Source organism: Chaetodon auriga, chromosome 6, assembly GCF_051107435.1.
Source record: "Chaetodon auriga isolate fChaAug3 chromosome 6, fChaAug3.hap1, whole genome shotgun sequence".
NCBI lineage: Eukaryota > Metazoa > Chordata > Actinopteri > Chaetodontiformes > Chaetodontidae > Chaetodon > Chaetodon auriga.
The window spans coordinates 22,642,619-22,660,795 of NC_135079.1; the positions used below are offsets into that span (position 1 = coordinate 22,642,619).

The window sequence follows — 18,177 nt, forward strand, 5'->3', positions numbered from 1 at the left end:
GAGAAGATTGAAAACTTCAGGCCCAGCTTTCATTATTATAGTCCTCACTGATATTACAGTGTTGTGGTCTCTTGGTGTACGAGCAAAACTGATCCAAATGCAAACCACTGCAGAAAAACCTTCATATTTCATAACTGATTCACCTGATTAGCCTTTGACTCTTTATTGTGGGTTATATTGTGCGTTTATAGTGATTCATTAGTTTGCTACATATATAAATGCACAGATCTACAACATCACCAAAACTGGGAATTCTCCATGGTTGTGAAACAGATTCAGTTCAAACCTTATTTCCTTCTTAAAAGCAGATCCAACAAGGATTTCGTTGCCATTTTGTCATATTTATTTTTATCAATAAATATATGGAGTTATAATTAGCTAAAATAGGTCAATTGGTTCGATCCCTGGGTCGGGCAGGACCTTTCTGTGTGAAGTTTGCATGTTCTTCCCGTGCATGTGTGGGTTCCTCCCACAGACCAAAAACATGCTCATTAGGGTAATTGGCGACTCTGATACTTGTCCTTAGGTGTGAGTGTGAGCATGAATGGTTGTCTGTCTCTATATATTGCCCTGCAATAGACTGGCGACCGGTTCAGGGTGTACCCCGCCTCTCGCCCGTTGACAGCTGGGATAGGCTCCAGCCCCCCCGCAACCCTGGAAGGGACAGTCGGTATAGAAGATGAATGAATGAATGATTTGTCCACTGCAAAAAGAAATGACTGATTGGATCACAGTGGAATGTTAGCTAAAATAAGTCTTTATTGTACAACGTTAATAAATTACAGTAACTTCCAGGATAATCGCAAGAATTATTCTACGTTCTCTCTGGTTAGGAACTATTACTCAATGGATTAACTCCCAGCTAGAGGAGTACTGAGCTGTTCACTCTCGCCCTGCACCAACATGTCAGTGTTAACACATAAGTGCATAGTGTCCTCTGAAAACACCTTAAGCTCGTAGATGATGCATTCATAGGTAGTAGTTGTATACGTAGCTCTCACTAAAGGCACCTGACATATAGCATGAAGAGTATTCATGTAACCAAGGTAAGTATAACTAATGAACAGGGTTTCAGTGACAGCATGTAAATCTTAATAATAGATTAGAGATTTAGTCATTTATAGATGAGGTAAAGACAACATTTAGTCTCCGTCAACAAGAACAGGAAGCAACTCAGTGACCATAACTACTAACCATGACACAGTCATTCCAGTACATCTTAAGGCGTCATGTGTCCATCATTGGTAGTCATTATTAGTCAGTATCATAAACTGACCATAAAATTGTCTGAATGCTTAGATTGCTTAGATGCACTCAAATTTACAAGTTCAGCTATCCGAGAGATCCCAGTCTTTTCGAAAGCTGCCAAGCCAACCCTGACAGGTAGTAAAGGGAAAAGACAGTCCAAGACAGAAATACACACCAGTGGGGGTTGTACAATAGCCACCACTGTATTCCTATTACATTTATTGATCCATGATCTGGGATATGTGAGAACGTGGCCATTTTTAAATAAGAGAGTAGTACACTGTAATCATAACTCATGATCTTTCCATACCATAAAACTAAAAGAAAAGTAAATATGTCACCCACAGATTTTAGAGACACCCATGGGTTGTCATTCAAAGGGTCTAGTAATTACTAATGATCATTACTTGACCAAGAGGAATGAACAGTGCCATGCTAAAAAGTGTTAAAATCAAAGCAAACATAGCCAATCTTTGACTTCTATTAAACTTTTAGATTAATAGCTAACTGGCTAGTTGTTGCTCTTTTACTTTATAGATACTATTGCACCTCTGAAGAAAAAAATTAGGAAGCTGTCAGACACATACATTCATCAAGTGCCGTCCACATTTCTAGCTCTTTGTTTCTTTAAGTGGCCCTCTACCACACACACCTCACTCGTACCCCCAGTTAACTGCATTAGCCAGTACCATACTTAGACAACTTAAGCACACCAACTTGACCAGCGCACCACCTGCACCCACTTTTTTTTGTCAGCAGATTTCAGATGAAGGTACTAGATCTTGGTGATGAGGTGGCTAACGAGCTTTTGGAGGTCCTGGGTTCGGTGCTGGGTGGTCCTCAGCACCTCCTCATGGTTTGCCTTCTCATTGCTGTCATAATCTGTCACAACCTTGTTGGTGATGAGGGACAGACCCAAGACACGCAAGCCACAGTGGCGAGCCACCACCACCTCGGGAACTGTACTCATACCTATAGGAGGAAGAAATCTGTTTCAGGTGCGCTGACATGACAAATATTTAAGACATTAAAGAGCCAATCCTGTGATTTAGTATTGCACATTCACAAAATCGGGAGACTTGAAGAGATGGATTTAAGAAGTAATGGTCAAAATTGATGGAGCAGAGGCCAGCATATCCTGATCTTTAGTATACTGTATAGTTCAAAAATGGTTATAAAAATACAGGATCCTACATTTCCCATAATTCAACTTTCCTCTGTCTGATGATTTCAAACATCTTTAAATTCCAAACTCAAACTGTAACACAGGCTCACGTGATATTGTTAACCACAAAAGATGAGAGAAAAACATCGTTTCAAAAATGAAAATCTGAACTACACCAGCAGCCCACACAAACAGCACATTCAGAACTCAGTGTGTGTGTGTGTGTGTATGTGTGTGTGTGTGTGTGTGTGTGTGTGTGTGTGTGTGTGTGTGTGTGAGCATGTCGGTCAGTGTCTCCAGTGTTAGTTATATGTGTGGGACGCTGATGTGAAACTATCATGAGGCAAGAATGGGAAATGCTGACATTTCAGCCAGATTTTCTTTAAAGCAGCAGAAGGAGCTTCAGTGTAAAACTAGTCAGCTAACCAGCTGAAAGCCAAACGTCTTACAATCATAAACACCAGCCCAGTACGAACCAAACACCTGAGCAGCTCACTCACTAACTCATGTATATGGTGACATGAAAATGCTGCGTTTATTTGGCCTTCACGTTTCCAAAATATCTGACAAGATCTCTTGGCCACTTTGCCTGCGCAGCCGCTAACTTCAGCACACATTCACTGTCAAGTCATGCAAGGTACTGGGCTTCAACATCACGAGATTAAATATAACAGCAATATCAGTCAAGCTTTATCCTGCACTGCCTGACTAATCTCCTGCTCTTAAGTGACTGAGGATGAATCTCGCTGAATGGCTGAATACTGAACCTAAAATGATCTGTGGGTTTAGCCTACAGCCTATTTGTTTACGTTCTGGCAAATCTGCACCATTCTATTGGCTACTAGCAACTCCTATTCCAGGTGGAATACTACTGCAAAATTCAAATGCTGTTTATATCTTTTCAGAGTGCATTATTTTTCATCCAAATAATAGATTAATATTGATTTAAACATCCATAGTAAACATTTCCTGTTGTAGATGTACTGTAGAGATGCTTTCCCACATCAATATCGCTTTAAGTGAACATGAGGGAGCTGTACTAACCCACAGCGTCAGCCCCCAACATCTGCAGGACTCTGCACTCTGCAATGGTCTCATATGTCGGTCCTGCCAGCATGCAGTAAACCCCTTCCTGCAGGAAGCTGTCGCAGCCCTGCTCCTTTGCTGTTTGCTTGGCCAAAACCATCAAGTCACGATCATATGCATCTGACATGCAAGGGAAACGCACTCCAAACCTGGAGAGATGATAAATGAAAGGAACATAAATAGTCTGTAAGACCGGGAGTTACACTTTCACTGTCCTGCCTTGGTGTTTGTGCTGTACCTGTCGTCATTGTGCCCACACAGCGGATTCTGCCCTGCGAAGCCTGGCATGTTGATGTGATCCTTAATGAGCATGATGTCTCCCACGTTGTAGCAGCCATTGAGTCCCCCGGCTGCGTTTGTCACGATCAGAGTTTCCACGCCCAGCAGGAAAAAGACTCGCACAGGGTAGGTCACCTGGAGCATGTCAGTGACAAACACTCTGTTCTTCAGGGACAGATACTGTCTATTGCTTTGATTCATATCAGGTTATTACAAATAGGAGTCACAAGATTGGGGTCACCTGGAAACAACAGAAGAGAAAACATCACAGGAGAAGCCAGAATATTTAAAAGGGCAGCTTCTGCATACACTGATGGAGATTGACTCTAGGATTTCTATTACTGTAGGTCCTTGTGGAACCGTGAATGTCTGAAACTGTAATGATTCTGAGTCAAGCCAGAGACTCAAATGCAGAGAAACACACTGGTAAAGTTAAAAAAGTCTTTACTGAAGAAACAGGCAGTCAAACAGAGGACGTCAATCCCATCAAGGCAAACAAATCCAGGCAGGGAGGAGGAAAAAATTCAAGAGCTAGTACACAAAGCTAAGTCAAAAAACATCAGAACAAACACTAGAAAGAATGCTGGTAAGCTAATGCTGGTAAATGCTGGTAATGCTGCATGAGGATCAATCTGGCTGAAGAATGGGGAAATCAGGGGAGTATACGGTGTATACAGGGCTGGATGATGGCAAAATTAGGAGCAGGTGTGGATAATATAGGAGGTGGGAAATACACAAGGGCAGAAACTGAAACAACAAGACTTCCAAAATAAAACAGGAAATGCAATATGCTCAGATAAGCAGGATGTTGCAGAAACAGCTGTGGTTCTGTACTAACCTTTATAGGACAGCTGATGGCCTGTAAATGACTGTTGTTACTTCTCACTGCAGTCACATTTCTCTACAGCTTGAATTGTGTGACAGCGTTTTGCTAGTTAGTGCAGAAATGTTTTCAAGTGCCCTGGTTTCTTGAAAAGGGCAGAGCTGTCATTTTGGAACATTGGCCTGTTTGATGTGAGTTTTGCATATAATGGTGGAATGTGTTTTAAGTTGACTTGTGACTTGTTTGGGATGAAATGAAAGCATGTAACATCAGGACTGACTGTGGTTAAACTGGAGGGAAGTGTTAATGAGTTGACTTTACTGAATTATTAGCCAAAAGGCTCATGGGTGGCAATACATTTGTGCCTGTCAGGCTAGTTTTCAGTCGTTAATGATTGTTCAGTAATATCACACATAAACTGACAGGACAACTTACAAGAGTAGTTCTGTTTAAGGGTACACGGCCACACTAGTGGTGCAGTGAGGTGGTGGCTTAACCCTTAAACTAGAACCCAGATTACCAACAAAGTTGGGATGTCGTGTAGAACATAAATAAAAACAGAATGCAATCACATTTGCAAACAAACAGTGTTAACCAGCAACAATTTTCCAAAGTGTTCCTGAGCTCATGTAGTAATATCCTTTATCCAATCATGTGTTCACAAAGTGGTGAACCTCTCTCCATCCTTGCTTGTGAAGGACTGAGCCTTTCCAGGATGCTCCTTTCATACCCAGTCATGATACACTCACCTGTTACCAATCAACCTGTTTACCTGTGGAATGTTCCAAACAGGTGTTTTTGGAACATTCCACAACTTTCCCAAGAATGGAAAAGTTGTGGGGTTGGGTTGGGCTGTAAATGCCAAAATCAACATGTTAAGATGCTCACAATGACAATGCTAACATGTAAATGTTTAGCCTTTGGGACAGCACTGATTAGTGCATGTTAACATCCCAATCTTAGATAATTAGCACTAATCACAAAATGCAGCTAAGGCGGTTGGTTTTAGCATTAGCTTTTTTTTTTCTTTTTTCTTGTTTTTTTCAGGTATTTGTCCATAATTTGTATTGGACAAATTAAAAAAGGTAGTTGTGGGCTGACTGACTGACTGTCATTGCTATCCACAGAGCCACACCTCTACTGTAAGAAATAAAAACTTATTCTCATCTCATCTGACCTTTAGGTCTGTTTAGGATTTTAAGACAGAATACTGGAGACATTTCACAGAACATCACTGTCTGAAGGCCTAACCGGGTATGGGAGGGTCTTAATGCATCTGGCTTTCCATTGTTGTATGTGTAAACTGATTCTGTGGGGTTATATGGATATGATGGTACATCACAGCTGGTAATAAAATAAATATAACCAAGATACAATGTCGCCACAGGCCAAAGGCCAGTTCCATATCAACATTATGACACACTGAGTGGTTTACTATTGTCATCAGGATTCTGCAGCTGATCATTCAACACACATGGTAAATTGTTAGCCAGAGTTATGAGCTGTCATGTGGTCTGTCATATTCTAGTGAGAAAGAGACAAGACAACAAGTTTGCCCAAACTAATATTGCAAAATTACAAAATCATGAATAAGGATGATATAAAGGCTTAAGTGTCTCTGAGAGGGTTTTCTCTGAAATCGTGTACAACTGTATTAAAGAAAGTCCAGTTTGAATTGAAAGTTATTACATTCCAAAACAAAAGTAATGATTTTTACTGGCAGTATGATCTAAGTACTACTTATCAATATTGTATCTACTAATTATCAGCCAAAGTTCAAAATTGAATGAATTCCATGTCTTGTAAAGAGCCTCCATCCGTGACAGGAATAACAAAGGAAGTGTTAAAGATTAGGCCTACACCTACAGAAGCTGTGAATGTTTTCTCAAAGTCAGACAAAGTCAGAGTTTAAACTGCCAGCTTTAGTTCACTTATCCTGTATAGTATATCATTTGCATCAGCAGGGTTTCAAAATCCAGAAGCAAGTTGGCTTGTGACAGAAATTGAGACAGAAAGCTGAGGCTGATGGGAATGTCATTAGTGTGAAAGTAATGACATTCCCATCAGCCTCAGATGACTTTGTTGTTAAGTGCTAATTATCAAATGTTAGCGTGCTAACCAGTGACGTGCGGTCAGGGGAGGCAGAGGAGGCAGTGCCTCACCTGTTAAAATATAATTTAAAAAAACTTGCTGTGGTTTATAAATTCATTAAGAGGAGGAAATTCGGACTTAAACTCATGACTGTTCTATAAATTTGTTTACTGCATGAATTCAACATTTCTATGGTCAAAATTGCTAAATTTACGCATTTCCTGTTCAAATACAGGGAGAAGGGTGAGGTGAGGCAGTGATGAGCCATGCTTCACTTCTGGCAGCGCTGTGCCACACACACTGACTGACACAGGCAGTTGGCACATGCTCATTGCTGTCTCTCTTTATATCGGCCATACATGCGCAGTGAAAATGCTCCAGGTGAGGCAGAAAGTACCGTGTCGCACTGATAGGTGGCAGTGCTGAGCTCCACTGGCGCAATGCACGCCGCTGCGTGCTCTCATATGCAGAGGGCGATAGTGAATGTTCAATTTTAATTAAAAAAAGAGAGATCAGCCAAAATAAAAACATTTAAATTATAAAAAATCGAATTTGACCTTATATTAAATATTCTTTTGTTTTTCTTGTTGTCGTATTGTTGAACAGTGTGGAATTGATTAAAGCATAATTAAATGCTTTTAAACAACTAAATGTTTCAATTAGGGTCAAAATTGAAATATAAGCTTCTATTTCGGGTACATATATTTTTACAACTGATTCCAGAGGAGTCAGTGCCTCACCAGTCATGAACCTCACCACATGTCACTTGTGCTAACATGCTAATCAAAGATGGTGAACCTGAAACATCAGCATTTTATCATTTTCACTGTGAGCATATTAGCATGTTGACCTTAGCATCAAGCTGCATAAGCACCGCTTCACGCAACCATCAGTATGGCTGAATTTATTAATTTATTAAATACATTATTACAAAACCAACTAATTCTAAAAGGTGTTTAAAGCTCACCTTTAGCGATAACACTGTGGCAGCCTTACTGCTAAAAATGGTCCACCAGCATTATTTCATATGCCTCAGGTACTGCAGCTTACCGTGCGTATGTTGTAGCCCTCGTAGAAGTGGAATCTCCCCTGCATGCAGACACACTCACTGCCCTGCAGCTTCCCGAACACCAGCCGGCCAGCATGGCCTGGCACTGCACAGCACACATACACCATGAGCAGTTGGGAGCATGCTGATGTCCACTTTCAAAATATTTAGAATAGGTTTTACATAAAAAGCAATGTGTCAAAGAGAATTTACCAGTGCTGATGGGAAAATGTGGAATATCCTTATATGGGAACACAGTCTTGTCATCCAGCAGGTCAGCCAGACTGCCAAGGCCTGAGCCACAGATAATGGCCACTTTAGGACGCTGCTCTGTGTGGGCAAGCAGCCAGTCTGCTGTCTCCTTATACTCTTCATAACTGTATCCCAAACAATGGAAAAATATTGAGCAATATCAAATATCATTAACCGTAGCTCTGATAGTGATAAATCAGATGCATTTCTCTGTGATAATTATCAGCATAACCATCATCATCATTATCACCAGGGAATAAACACTATAAATAGTAATCAACATCAGTCTCATGTTTAGCATGAAGAGTCATCACTGTCTGAGGAGAGCAAGCAGGAATATTAATTAAGTCACAGCTATTGTGAAGCAAACTTACAGCACTGTCTCTTTTCACAATGAGTAAGATAGTCACTGTGAAGGAACATATAGATCACATAGGAGTGGAGGGAGAGAGTACAGTACAGTATATCTATGGAAATAAATATGCAATACATTGTAAGCCAGGGAAGGCTACATTCCTGCAAACAAAACATATTAATGCACAGACACCTTCATGAACGCAGATTCCACAGTAGAACAAGTTCAGCTTGTTGCCTTTTTTAAGCTCAAGGCCTGAAAATTCAGTTAAGTTCACCTCAGGCTTTGGCTCTATTTCAATGTGTAGATAAAGAGATAAGTCGACATAAGGTACAACAAATCCAGTCTTGTGTAGTACATATATATATAACCACAGGATGTCTTTGTCTGGATGGAAACCCAACTTTTTGAAAGTCACACCAAGATGTAGCGCAATGTCAGTATAGTATTGTTCAATATTCTGTAACAGCCATGTTAAATACTAAGTAACAGCACATGGAAATGAACAATGTGCAAAAAAAAAAAAAAAAAAAAAAGATAAATAATACATTGTGCAACAGACTTTTGGGTTTCAACCTCTTTAGGTGTACCAGCCCAATTATTGCTCAGGGATGCCAACTTGATTGGAAATGCCTCGAGGTACAACATTATACAGAGTCTGAAACAGTGTGTAATTCAGGTCGTAAATCTGATTGTAAAACCATAACCTTGTCAATGTTCCCCCTGTGTCAAGCTTTGTTATTAGAACACAATGACACCTCAGGCTGCAGCCTTGAGCAGACCAATGTGCAGCAGGACAGAGCCTGACCACTCTGAGCCTCATTATAGAGCTGCATATAAGATGACATCTACATCACACTAGCCTGGGGTGTTTAATCTTCCCACATTTCCCCCTTGTTTATCGAATTCAAGCTCGAAAAGGAGCTGGGATCTTTCATTACAATAGGTATTTCTGTTTTCTCAAGGAGAATTATCACAACACCTTACAAGTGATCCATGTATTGGGTGCAGACACAATTGGTCGTATGGCCGTCATTCCAGGCCTGTCAGTTGCAGAAGTTGCCCTTCACATATTTCTTCAGGTGGTAATGACAGCGTTACACACACAAACACACAACCACACAGGCTCAGGCAGACATACAGGTAGCTGCTGTAACCTGTTGTTCTGTTGGTGTGTAATTCATAAACAGAGTTTCAGGATTGGTGTCAGCAGGCAGTGGGGGACGAATGACGCAATTCAGGTCATTTAACCTGACCACTGAGGAACATCTTTTTTAATCAGTGATTCATAAACCCAAGAAACTGAAGCGTGGAGACATCAGCCGTGGAGAACAATGTGTAATCCAGCCATAAAAAGAATATGTCTTATCAAAAACATGATGACATTCCATGTGTCTGTAGTTGTGTTGTCATGTTTTATACGAGCATCAGTGACTTGGTCTTATAAACAAGGAGGATGGTAAAGGGGAAAACTAAAATGTTTAGTCTAAAAGTGTCTCCCGAGATGTTTTTCAAGAGTTATTTGAGGATTTTGTTCTTGTACTGAAAACCATTTGATTCAGTTTGAGCAAGAATTAAATATTTTTTTCATGGGAATGAAATAATACTAATATACTTAAATTCATTCTGTGCATATACCACAACCCCCTTTTCTTTGCTTTAACAGAAGGATAAACCCTGCGTCCAACCCAGTTTAATGATCATATAGCTAACTCATGCCTCTGAAAGCAAAGTATGTATTATGTGAGAGATTCAACTCAGTGCAGGGAGTGAGTTCGTGGACTCTCCCCTGTGTGGCTCTCGCGGAGCGGCCAGCTGCGCGCGGAGCTGTCCGTGGTGCTGTGGGCAGGGAGAGGAGCGGTACGGCCTCCACGCTGCGCGTCATCCTCCAAACGAGTCTGATCACCACAGGCTGTCGTTAAGCTCCGAGGCTAGACAACTAGAAACACAAGACCGGCCTGTTCAGTGAGCAGGCAAAGACATTGTTCAAAGGAAGTCGACGTGTTTATGTAAAGAGAAATCAGACTGTATGGCTGCGACATATATAATGCTACCACCTGTTACATACGTGATTACGTCAGAGGTGTCATCGTGGGAGAAAAGCCCCCATAAGCTGCTGATAAAATAAAGCGTTCACGTTACTGTCGCCTTGGCTTCTGTAAACGATTCAAAAGTCTCCACCGGGCTGCGTCATGCAGACTTCCCTGATGACACAGGCGTTATGCGTCGAACACCACTGGATATCCCTCAATATCATTAGGCTATAGGGTAGCCTTGACAACTCATTTCCACTAGCATCCACCGGTCTTACCTGCAGTGAGCGGAAGGGGAGGACGCTGTGTCCATATCTGACGATGAGCAGGAGCAAGCTATTGATAACACGTTGTTTGTATCGTTTTGACAAACGCTTCCCGTGCTGAGTTCACGGTCGCGGATCGGCTGATGAGAGATTCTGCTTCCACTGACTGGCGGAGGTCATGCTACGTTCTGACGTCACGGCGTACAAGGGCGAATGGGCGCGGCTTACGCGGACCGCCGGTCCCTTTGAACTAGACTAAATCCAATTTTCTACCAGGCTGGGCAGCTCACTGATCCGTTCACTGAGAGAGACAGGGCTGGGAACAGAGGGAGAAACAATGATAGGGCAACAGGGGGAAAGAGAATCAGAAAGATGAGGAAAATGATAAGATCAGCAACAACTTTCTAATGCACATTAAAAAATAAAATGCAAAATGATCTGATGCTACAAGTCACTGAGTTTGGTGAAACACCTCAAATCCAGGATTTTCTGCATGATATGTGCCCTAACTGAAACATGGAGTACAAACAGTTTATGTCCCTCTCTCACACACACAGATGCACACACACACACACACACACACAGAGGCAGCACAACAATTCAAAGAGCTGACTCATGAGTTAGGAGAGAATGAAAGTGATAGTTTGAGAAAGCACAAAAACAATACCAACATCAAACAGCTGTAGCTAAATTAGATCATAAATGTAGAAGTCAAGCGAACTGTAAACCAATATGGTAAAATGACCCATAATCAAATAAACTCTTACAATATCTAAGATAACAAGAGATGTAGTGCACACTGTAGTAAAACTATAATTTCAGTTTAACTTTCTGATTAACAGACTTCATGATCTGAATCATTGAAGTGAATGAGCATATCCAAGGCAGGAGGACAGGTCATGTCCTCATTGCTTTTTCTTGGGATTTGGAGATTTTAACACAGTTGGGGAGTTTACATTCTACCATGCAAAACAAACCCATAGTGGGTATTTTACTGTATAAAGCTAATGCCAGTAATTTTGGACTTAATATATATAAATCTGACTAATTGTAAGTCAACAAAAAAAAAAAAAAAAATTAATACAGAATAAAGAATTGTGTTCCTTACAATGTGCAGAAGGCTTTGAAAGAGCATTTTGACCTGAATGTGAGCAGTGATACCAGATCATTTAAATTTCATTGCTATTTCAGTGCTTCACACTCAGCTGTGGGACAGAATCTATAAAATATAACTGATAATACACTGCAAGAAAAAGACATTCTCAGATGGGGGCTCATGGGAAAAGCAGTGGTGTGTCTACTTGTGGGGAAAGAAAAAGGTTAGTAACCTCTGTAAGACATCAGTCCGTGTTTGTCATGAACACAGTCAGTCAAGACGGATAGATAAGTGGATTTGCAAAGTTGTGGATTAAATTAGAAATTCCTGCCCTGTCATCATGCTCACTGGGCTTTCAAATCCCTTGTAGTTCCCCTTGTCCTTATCATGACCCTCTTGAACACACTCACACACACACACACACACACACACACACAAAATCAACACATTAACTAAACACTTTGTGTGCTTGTGTGTGTGTGTGTGTGGGGGGGGGGGGGGGTGTCAGAGAGAGAGAGAGTCAGAATGGATGTCAGATGTTGACATATCGACATACAAAATGGGACACATCTCATAACTGTTTATCATTTCTACTTTGGGGCTAGGTGTTAAATTAGCATGCAATAAACCAAGACAAACCGCTTTAATCTGACTTATGGTCAAATTCAATGTCACAAATTACAAATTAAACAAATTACATTTGAACAAGTATAACAATACTTATAGAAATAAAATTTAAATTTAAAATTAGATATAAAGTATTCACAGAAATACAGCTGTTTCCATTTGATGTTACTTTATACATTTACTCACATTAGGGAGGGAAGTATTGTCATCATCCCATAAAATATGATGCTGCAGTAGCAGTAGGCAATATAAAATAGGTCATCATTAGCTCATCTTGTAATGGAGTAACGTTAGTTTTATTTTTACATCGTGGTATTCCTACCTATACACCAGTATAATCTGCTTCACCAGTGTTTAAATCTTAGTTTTAGCCTGACTGATCTGTTAGACTAGCTGATGAGAATCAGGTCAGTTGGACCTTATGTTTCAGAGTAGCTTGTGTCCAACGATAGACTCCCTAGAAAACGGCATCACCTGCACCATTCCTCTCAACATTTTAAAGTTTTTGCAGCCATCTTTTTAAATGGAAGGAGCCTTTAGCCAATCAGAAAGCAGCATACTGGTAAGTCGTTCAGTGCGTTGCCACGGCAACACACCACAACGAAGTGGACTCGGTCGCTTGTGACTGAATTTTGAAGAGCTTCAGAGTTACTACATGCGCCGTTTATTCACCTGCAGAGTGGTAATACTTGTGTTTTTTTTTCTTGTCGGTGAAATAAGACAACATGTTTAGCTACCCATGAAGTTTACTCCAACGTTTAGTGACGGAGGACAAGTTTTTAGCCAAGGAAAGCAGATTCTACAGCTTCACGTCGATTGTTGAATGCGAATATTTTTCTAGTGAGTTCGAGCAAATAATGTCGAAGCATATTTCTGAGTAATACATTACATGTATTTTTATCCGTTTCAAGTAGTTTTAGAATAAATTTCCTCCAAAAGTAGCGACAGGGCTTGCAGTACTTGCACTACCTAACTGCTGTCCGTTATTTGTTAAAAACGTTAACGCTAGTCTACCAAGTTACAATTATCCTACATGTATGCATCACATTAAAGCTAGTTAGTTAGCTAGTTAGCACAATATGGACATTTACTTAGCTTTGTACTGAATGACCCTCTCTTCTCTTCCATGTCCTTTCTTTCTTTCTTTCTTTCTTTCTTTTTTTGGCAGGTTTCCTTCAAAACATATCCAAAATGACAACCTCTCTGCATCCCTCAAGAACAAAGAGGCTGCTGTTAAAGAATTATAAACTTGTTCCCAAGGATGACAAGCCAAGAAGGGTGAGGGTGTCATGTCAAGACAGCTTGTAACTTTGCACATCATTAGAAATATCCAGCTGAAGTAATCAGATGATGAAACCAGGTTTCTCCTCATGAATTAACAGGGGCCCAATTTCCTGTGTCTACATTTTGGACATTGTCCATTGTTTTAAAGAAGCTGCTTCAAGTGACATATTGTCCTAATAATTATCTTGGCTTCTCAGAGGAAGCAAAAATCAATATCTGACTGCAGTGTTTTGTTGCGATGACCTCAGCTCAGCAATTTTAGTCTTCTGCTCTCTCTGTAGGTGAGAAGAGGAGGAGGAACTTTTTTTTTGACCTGAGATTTTTCTCAGGTCAAAATGAAAATCACATAAAACGGATTTTCTGTTCTGACAGTTGATTATATTGATTTCAATTGTTGTGATTGTTCATTTTTCATCAAATAGCAAACTTTGTTGAGCACATTATCTGTGTGATAACAAAAGTGAAGTGCAATGCATACACAAATTATGCAAAAGTATTAATTAACATCTTTAAAATATTTCTCAGTCACTATAGTACTTTATACCCCTTGCATTTCTCTATGTTTACTGCTAAGTGTAACAAACTATTGAAATATGACAGGATAATAATATATATCTTTTTAAGTAAAGCAGTGCAACCTTTAGATCCAACAGCACTATGTTGACATTTCTGTGGGCCTAACACCAAATTATTACATTTCAGGAGATTTTTTTGAGAAGTCACCATCTAATGAAAAGTCATACTATTTCATGACCTTTTAAAGAATAATATTTACTCATACAGCTTTGCTGCCTGGATAATAGAATAGTGGATTATGAGTACACATCAAACTGGCAGCTATTGAATGTTGCATATACAGTAACCCCCTCTGCTACATTATTCATTTAGATTTTAAGCTAAAATCCTTTTCTGACATATCCTCGAAATAGGCTAAGTGCAGTTAGATGTTTCTTTGCTTCTGGTGCACTGATAAAGAGATGCCAGAAGATTATGTGGACAGGATATTAACCACCAAATGTTGCACAGTTCTCACTGAATGGAAGAATATTAATGCTCTCTGAGCACATGAAAACTCATGTACATGTTCTTGATGCAGGCATCTGTGCATATGTCATTGATGACAGCTTTAAGGTGACAGCCTACAGCTCTTGTGCTCATTATCTTTTCCCCATTCCATCAGTTGTAACAGTCTTGTTTGATGTGGTGCCTCATCATGACTGAACTAAGAGGCAGTAAACAGGTTATCAGTGCAGTTAACATAATAGACTGTGCTGCTGTGTGTTTGCAGGTGACTCCATCTGTTTACACTCAGGAGATGTTACAGTCCACAGAGGAGCACCTGGCTAACACCAATGAGGTGCACCCGCCCCGCATCCTGGAACTGCTTGACATGAGCAAGACTACGCATCACAAAGTAAATGCCATCCAATGTTGTGATACCTCAGTAGCTTAATAACTTGGTATACTTTCATTATACACAAAATAAAGCTAAATTGTAATGAGACTGCAACCAGAAAAAAATGCTTGCAGAGTGCAGTGATAGTGAAAGGTTCCAGTAGGCACTGCTAACTAGAATATACTGTACGTGTGGAGCATTTGCATTGTTCAGTTAAAGTAAGTTAGATGTGAGCTCCAAAAGGTTGAACTGATATATAAATGAAAAAATATATCTCAATAAAATGAATGAATATGACAGACTCATTGAAAAGATAGATAAGACCAGAAAAAACAACAACAAGGCATTCAAACTTTCATAGTCATGTAATTATTTCATCATTAATTCCCTGCATACAGAGCATGTACTGTCTGCTAAGGTCATTTACATTGTACCAAAGCTGCCTCCCCTTAGTCAGCAGGCACTAATTGACGGGTAGAGGGCAACCAATGTGACTGAATCCTCTGTACTTTTTGAATCAAATTTAATGGTGGCTTGGAGCAAAAAAAAAAGCTCATGAAATGCCTATGAAATTATAAATGCATCCTTACCATAATTAAGAGGACCCATTTCTGCATCGCACCCTGTTCACATTTTTTGTTGACTTGTCAAATATGCAAATATGAATATGAGTAAACCCCACTGTGCAGGTGAGAACAATGACAGCAAGATCTGTTTAGGTCATCTTGAAAGTCACAAAATTGCACACAATAGCCAGTACAGTATTATCTTCACTATGACTGGCAATGATGCAATGATAAAGACTGGATGAAAATCACTCAAATTGAATTTCAGAGGTTTTTAATGTGACATATTAAGGAACATGCCTATTCTCTTTCCTGCAGTGTTAGATGATAAGATTGATACAGCTCTCATACCCGTCCATTCAATATGAAGTTGCCAGTTGCTGGTTAGCTTAGCATACCATGAAGCCTAGAAACAAGGGAACAGCTAGTTTCGCTCTGTGTGAAAATAAGACCAATCCAGCTACCAGCCCGTCTGAAGCTAAACCAATTGATTCAAGTTTCAACATTCAAGTCTTTATGCTTAGTAAAGCTGACCACCTACTGGCTGTAGCTTCATATTTAACAGACAGATAAGAGAGTAGTATTGATCTTTCCATCTAATTCCCAGCAAGAGAAGAAATAAGTTGTTTTTTTTTTTTTTAAATATGTTGTGAAAAACAGTAAAGTGAATAAATACATGTTATTAATGACTTCAAATACCTTAATATAATGTATGATATAATTATGTAGGTATAAATGACTGTACAGGGCTTTCCTTGAGGAATGCTTCATATGCTTCCAAACCATTGTGACAAATGCATATTATATGGATTTAGCACTGACTGATTGAAATGGATAGCACTAAGGAGTGTTCATACCCAGGAACTCTGCCCTCAGTGTGTGGAGCGACAGTGTGTGTGACTTCAACAACAAAAACAAAAACTGTCATTTTTACTGGAAAAGTGTCAGGAATGGTTATGACTACTGTATATGTACCGTTTGTATGTGTGTGTGTGTGTGTGTGTGTGTGTGTGTGTGTGTGTGTGTGTGTCTTAGTTGTCCTTGGTGGATATGGATCAGCCGCTTTTCCAGCCCTACCCATCTGAGCTGGTCTTCCAGAACTTCACTCCTGCACAGACCTACAAGTTACAGCTACTTCTCTTCAACAGTGACACGGTGTGTGAATGAGTGATAAATAAGTAAATAGTTACACTAACAACATGGCTGCTAAGCCAACATTTCAGTCAAGAAATAGGACAACAGACAGGTGTTTTACAGCATGTGTGTGTGTGTGTGTGTGTGTGGGTGTGGGTGTGCATGTGTGTGTGTCACGGGATATGGATCGTCTATAAGTATGGCAGAATGATTGAAAAGCTCATGGGGGATTGGAGAAGATTTAGTTGTACAAGACACCATCAAGTTATGATGAATAAATCATCACTTGTGTGTATGCCTAGCTCTGTGTTTGTTGCTCTTTGACGTGTGCAGTGGGGTGTGATTTTTTCATCCTTTTCTCATCAAGGTTCCACGACAAGTGAGGCTGGAGCTGCAGGACTTAGAGTATTTCCATGTGGTCGGGCCAAAGGAGGCAGGTAGCAAGGTTGTACCAGGGATGTCTGCTAGTTTCGCAGTCTCCTTCACCCCACAGGAGAACAAGGTACTGGAGACAGAGGGGAGTCAAACTGCTCCATAGAATAATTATGCACAGAAGGTTAGATTCAGGGAGCACAATGAAGTATCATGGTAATGTGTACTTATGAGGCTGATACTGAATTTAGATTAGATGATTAGATGAGGCTGTAATAAGACCTGCAGGGGAAGCAGAGGATAGGATGTGGGTAAGAATGTGAAATTAGAGATTTAGTACTTGAAGTAAGCACTAATGTAGACAATAACACGCCAAAAATTCATAGATAATAAAAACATATAATATGAAAATGAGTGACAGATTATACTTGAAAATGGATGCACTTGCTTTGCATTCATATTTAGTGCACAAATCTGTAAGTTGGAGACAGAGGGTTAAGGGTCAAGGGTCAGGAATTAGGTTACAACAGCACATCCTTTTGTCGTCTCTTTTACTGATACTGTTGGCGAAAGTGAAACTTGAGAAGCAAAGGTCAACTTGAAATATAGCAACATTATATTAACGGTAACATCATCCCTCATATGTGTCATGGCTGTTTCACAGTGGTCACCACACTTAGCTGTTTTTAGTCTCAAGTCAATGTAGCTTTAGTGATGGCATAGACAGTGACTCGGATAGCCCACTGAATATTATTATTATATATATTTCACAGACTGAAATATCATCACAACTATTGAAAGAATTGCAATGAAATTTGGTACAAGTGACTTTGGTGATCAGCCAGTTACTCTCACTCTACCATGAGACTGACATGAGGTTTTTTTCATGGAAATCTCTTGATAACTATTGGAGAGATTGTTGTGAGCTTTGGGACAGACATTCATCATCCCCAGACAATGAACTGTAAAAACTTCTATCTGTCTGATTATTGATCTAGTGCCATCATCAGGTCAACATTTTAATTTCTCGAATATTTTGGTTTATGTTTCATTCTA

General features: G+C 39.9%; 2 protein-coding genes across 3 annotated transcripts in view; one reads left to right on the plus strand and one right to left on the minus strand.

Moving 5' to 3' along the window:
- Positions 1 to 739: 739 nt before the first annotated feature.
- On the minus strand, positions 740 to 10,818 carry pnp6 (purine nucleoside phosphorylase 6). 2 transcript variants are annotated; one of them, XM_076733162.1, is made up of 6 exons: positions 10,659 to 10,818; positions 7,954 to 8,117; positions 7,743 to 7,846; positions 3,738 to 3,913; positions 3,458 to 3,648; positions 740 to 2,220 (listed from the first exon to the last, which is right to left on the minus strand). In XM_076733162.1, the coding sequence occupies exons 1-6, from the start codon at positions 10,691 to 10,693 to the stop codon at positions 2,024 to 2,026; spliced, it is 867 nt and encodes a 288-aa protein (XP_076589277.1). In that variant the 5' UTR covers positions 10,694 to 10,818; the 3' UTR covers positions 740 to 2,023. The 2 variants fall into 2 exon arrangements, with proteins under 2 accessions (XP_076589277.1, XP_076589278.1); XM_076733163.1 differs by having other exon boundaries at positions 7,954 to 10,286; positions 10,659 to 10,805.
- A 2,742-nt stretch (positions 10,819 to 13,560) lies between these two features.
- hydin (HYDIN axonemal central pair apparatus protein) overlaps positions 13,561 to 18,177 on the plus strand; it is an 82,098-nt gene continuing 77,481 nt past the window's right edge. The window contains exons 1-4 of the mRNA XM_076732516.1: positions 13,561 to 13,647; positions 14,942 to 15,067; positions 16,651 to 16,770; positions 17,117 to 17,251. Of these exons, the coding sequence (XP_076588631.1) occupies positions 13,561 to 13,647; positions 14,942 to 15,067; positions 16,651 to 16,770; positions 17,117 to 17,251 (468 nt within the window). The remainder of the gene's footprint in view (positions 13,648 to 14,941; positions 15,068 to 16,650; positions 16,771 to 17,116; positions 17,252 to 18,177) is intronic.